Genomic DNA, 4,382 nt, shown 5'->3' on the forward strand with positions numbered 1-4,382 from the left:
AGAAGACTGGGATTACTATATACAAAGATTTGAGATCGAGTTACAACATTTCATGGGCTTTCATGGGCTTGACGGAACAACATCAGATAGTAATAATAAGAGAAAACAATTACTTCTCTCCCGAATCGGTCCAACATCATTCAAGGTACTTGTGGATTATTTTCGACCGACTCCCGTGACATCGAAAACTTACGAGGAACTTATTAAAGTACTACATGAATATTATGGCAAGAAGACCTACGTTCTCTCCGAACGGTTATCTTTTGCTACAAGATATAGAAACGAAAATGAGACAATTTCACAATTTATACTACAACTTCGTTCACTCGCTGGATACTGTGAATTCGGAAATACACTAGAAGAACGAATTCGAGATCAACTAGTAATCGGCATTAATAACATTACATGGCAACAGGAACTCATCAAAGAACATCCAACGAATGATTCGAAACTTGCTGATATTATCGCTACACTGAACAAACTGGAACAAGCAGAAATACAGAGTCAACGTTTAACAAACAACAATTATACTACTATGGAAACTACTAATGAATCACCGCAAGCTGTAAACAAACTTAACATCAACAACAATAGAAAACCCGGAAAGAAAACAAACATTCCCTCAAAAAATGTATATTTTGTGGAGGAAAATACCACCAAAATTTGAACGACTGTCCTGCAAAGGGGAAAAGATGCAATGCTTGCAATAAAATGAACCATTTCTCGAGCGTTTGTATAGGTAGTGGTCATTTAAAAATAAACAAGTATAATACAAGACAAGTTTCAATAAAGAAACATCGTACTGATAGCGAAAATGAAGATTCTGATGCTGAGAGCACACACACTCGTGCGGTTGGTTTTCGTAATCCTGCCAGCAAAATTATGATATCGACGAAACTTAACAGTATAGAAGTTGATATGTTATATGACCCTGGGGCAGTACACTCAGTTATTGGCAAATTGTTATGGAAAGCAATTGGTCGACCAACACTAAAAAAATGTAAGAATCTTGTTGCCTACACAGACGTCAAGATCGAGACTCTGGGAATCTGCGACATAACCGTAATGGCCTTTAATAGTGTGAAGATATTATCAGCCTATGTAACAAAACATAATGACTTACCTTTATTTGGATTAAATTGGTGTTTACAATTCAACCTACCTATGCCACCGGGGGCTCGGCTCTGTAACATAAAAGAACCCATAACAAAAACAATTCCCCCTATAACAGGACAACATAATAAGGATGAGGTTGAATGTTTACTAAAGGACTTTAAAACACTATTTGATGGGAAATTAGGTACAATTAACTGTCATACTGCCAAGATCCATATTCCTAACAATGTACGTCCTAAGGCTTTCAGACCACGACCAGTTCCATTGGCCCTACAGGACCAAGTCAACGACGAATTACAGCGTTTAGTAAGAGAGGGGTTCTAGAACATATTGATACAATGGTAACGCCGATTGAGTGGGCATCACCTATAGTCATTGCAATTAAATCTAATGGAAACGTACGTATTTGTGCTGATTTCAAAGTAACGATCAACCAGCATGTACAAGTTGATGACTACCCCTTACCAAGGTTTGAGGAAATTACATCCAAATTAGCTGGGGGTCAATTGTTTACAAAAATAGACCTTAAAGACGCCTACCTTCAATTATTGGTACACCCGGACTCCAGGAAGTACTTAACGATCTCAAGACACAAGGGTTACTTCCAGTATAAAAGATTACCCTTTGGTATATCTTTTGCACCAGCAGTTTTTCAAAGAACCATGCATCAAATCCTAAGTGGGCTGGATGGTGTTGTATGTTACCTCGATGACATTTTGATAACGGCGGAAAACCGACATGAGCACATAAAACGAGTCAGAACAGTCTTACAAAGGCTACAAGAAGCAGGTATTAAAAGTCAGATAACTAAATGTTTCTGGTTACAGGAGAGTGTAACTTTCCTTGGTCATAAGATTGATAAAAACGGTTTACACCCAACATCGGAACGAGTTGAAGCTATCAAAAAAATGCCAACTCCAATGAACGTGGCCGAATTACGATCCTTTTTGGGTTCCATTACATACTATGGTAGATTTATAGACAATTTACATGTTAGATGTGCACCGTTGTATCGTCATTTGATGAAGAACCAAAAATGGGATTGGACCAGCGAGGATACCCAAATAACAAACGATCTGAAAAACATTTTAACATCGAACGAAACACTTGTCCACTATGATGAGAAACAGCCTATCTACGTTAGTAGCGATGCCTCTGATAAAGGAATTGGAGCAGTGTTATTTCATAAAATGAATAACATCATGCGTCCAGTCGCATTCGCCTCCAGAACTCTTTCCGAAACAGAACGTCGATACTCAATAATCGACAAAGAGGCATTAGGGATTGTTTATTCAGTAACAAAGTTCCATCAATACCTTTATGGACGAAAATTTACTTTGCTAACAGATCATAAGCCTCTTGAACGTATTTTTAGTCAAGAAAGAGAAACACCCAAAGTCGCAAGCAACCGATTACTTAGATGGGCCATGATCTTAAACAGTTACGAGTACACCATAAATTACCACACGGCTAAGGAGAATACTCCAGCAGATGCACTTTCAAGATTACCGCTGCCAAACTCTGATTTAACTATAGAAGAACGAACAGGGTTACCCCAATTTGCCCATCTCTTACATCTTAGACTGAGTAATATACCCGTAACAAAACAAAAACTTAGAAAAGAGACACTTAACGATATAAACCTTAACAAAATCAAAAACTTCATAACAAATTATTGGCCGGAAAAAAAAGAACTACCGATAGAAATGCATACTTACTTCGAGAAACGAGAACAATTGTCATTTGAAGATGGAATTATCCTGTGGAACGGAAGACTATGTATACCAAAAAAATTACAATCAGCCATACTAGAAATGTTACATGACGGACATAATGGGGTAAATGCTATGCAGTCACTGGCAAGATTGCATGTGTACTGGTCAAACATAGACAAAGATATTCAAAATTTTTCGAAACATTGCAAATTATGCCAATCTTCAAAAACCAACACTAACTCTGCACCGGTGTATCCTTGGGGAGTACCGCCGGAACCATGGCATAGATTACATATAGATTTTGCGGGACCATTTCTCGGGTACATGTGGCTTATAGCAATAGATGCTTATACAAAATGGCTGGAAGTTATACCAATGAAATCAACAACATCAAGAGCAACAATAAGTCGTCTAGACAACATATTCGCCACATTCGGTATTCCGAAATATATAGTTACAGATAATGGCCCTCAATTCATATCAAGCGAATTTAGAAGCTACTGTCAGAGTATTGGCACAACACACATAAAAACAACACCATATCACCCTAGAACTAATGGGTTAGCTGAACGTGCTGTCCGAACATTCAAAGAACGTATGCTTGCCTCGGATAAGAATATTGACATACATGGACGCCTTACCAGAATTCTTCAGGCATACCGGAACACAACCCGACGTTCAACGAACAGAACCCCTTACGAAGCGATGTTTGGAAGAATAATGCGTACTACCTTCGATTTATTGAAACCTAACATCCGAGACGATCTAGAAAGAACGCGATTATATAAGGAGTTGAGACCAACAAACAAAGAAGTTGTCCCACCAACATATAAACTTGGAGATAAGGTTTGGGTAAATAAGCCCTTGACAAAGGGATCAGATCCTGCAATAATAACGAAATGTAATGGACCATACTCTTACGAGGTGGAGTTTTCAAATGGAGTTCGTAGCCGTAAGCATTCCGATCAATTACGTCCAAGATTGAGCGGCAGTCAGGATGATGACCCTACAAGTGCTTACACCCACTACTATAAACGTATAGACACAGAGGATCAATTACAACATGGTGATTATAGAAATCAGTTATCACCGATACCCTCTACGAGCGCGCAACATCCTGAGGGTCCAATAGTGTTTCAAGATGAGGATGCAACTTTTCCGTCGACATCACGTGGCGCCACTGCCACTACCACAACACCGCAGCTGCAAGTGCCACGTCGTTCGCAACGCCAGCGGAAACTACCAGCACGATTAGGTTTATAGAGACTAGAAGCTTTGTTTTCCATTGGGAGGGAGTAATGTGGTATAATAGATACTTTTTATAGACCAACGTCATATTTATAATTTATCTAGCTGTTGATTGACATTGTAGAAAAAACACGAAACTATGTCACTATATTCGTAACATATTAAATATATTCCTCAATTACTATATTTTAATACAACACTGTGTATACTTATGACCCGGACAGACGCGACTGGATAGACTGTGTAAGTTTTTCTATGGATTTAAAAATTGAAAGATGAATTTGGATATTCGTAGAATAGAAA

General features: G+C 38.4%; 1 protein-coding gene across 1 annotated transcript; it reads left to right on the top strand.

The window, feature by feature from the left end:
• Positions 1-1,454: 1,454 nt before the first annotated feature.
• LOC131853101 (uncharacterized protein K02A2.6-like) lies at positions 1,455-4,094 on the top strand. Its single transcript, XM_059203917.1, has one exon. It carries the CDS (start codon positions 1,455-1,457, stop codon positions 4,092-4,094), a length of 2,640 nt encoding a protein of 879 aa, XP_059059900.1.
• The last annotated feature ends 288 nt before the right edge of the window (positions 4,095-4,382 follow it).

Source organism: Achroia grisella, unplaced genomic scaffold (assembly GCF_030625045.1).
Source record: "Achroia grisella isolate CSIRO2021 unplaced genomic scaffold, CSIRO_AGI_Agris_v1 utg874, whole genome shotgun sequence".
Lineage (NCBI taxonomy): Eukaryota > Metazoa > Arthropoda > Insecta > Lepidoptera > Pyralidae > Achroia > Achroia grisella.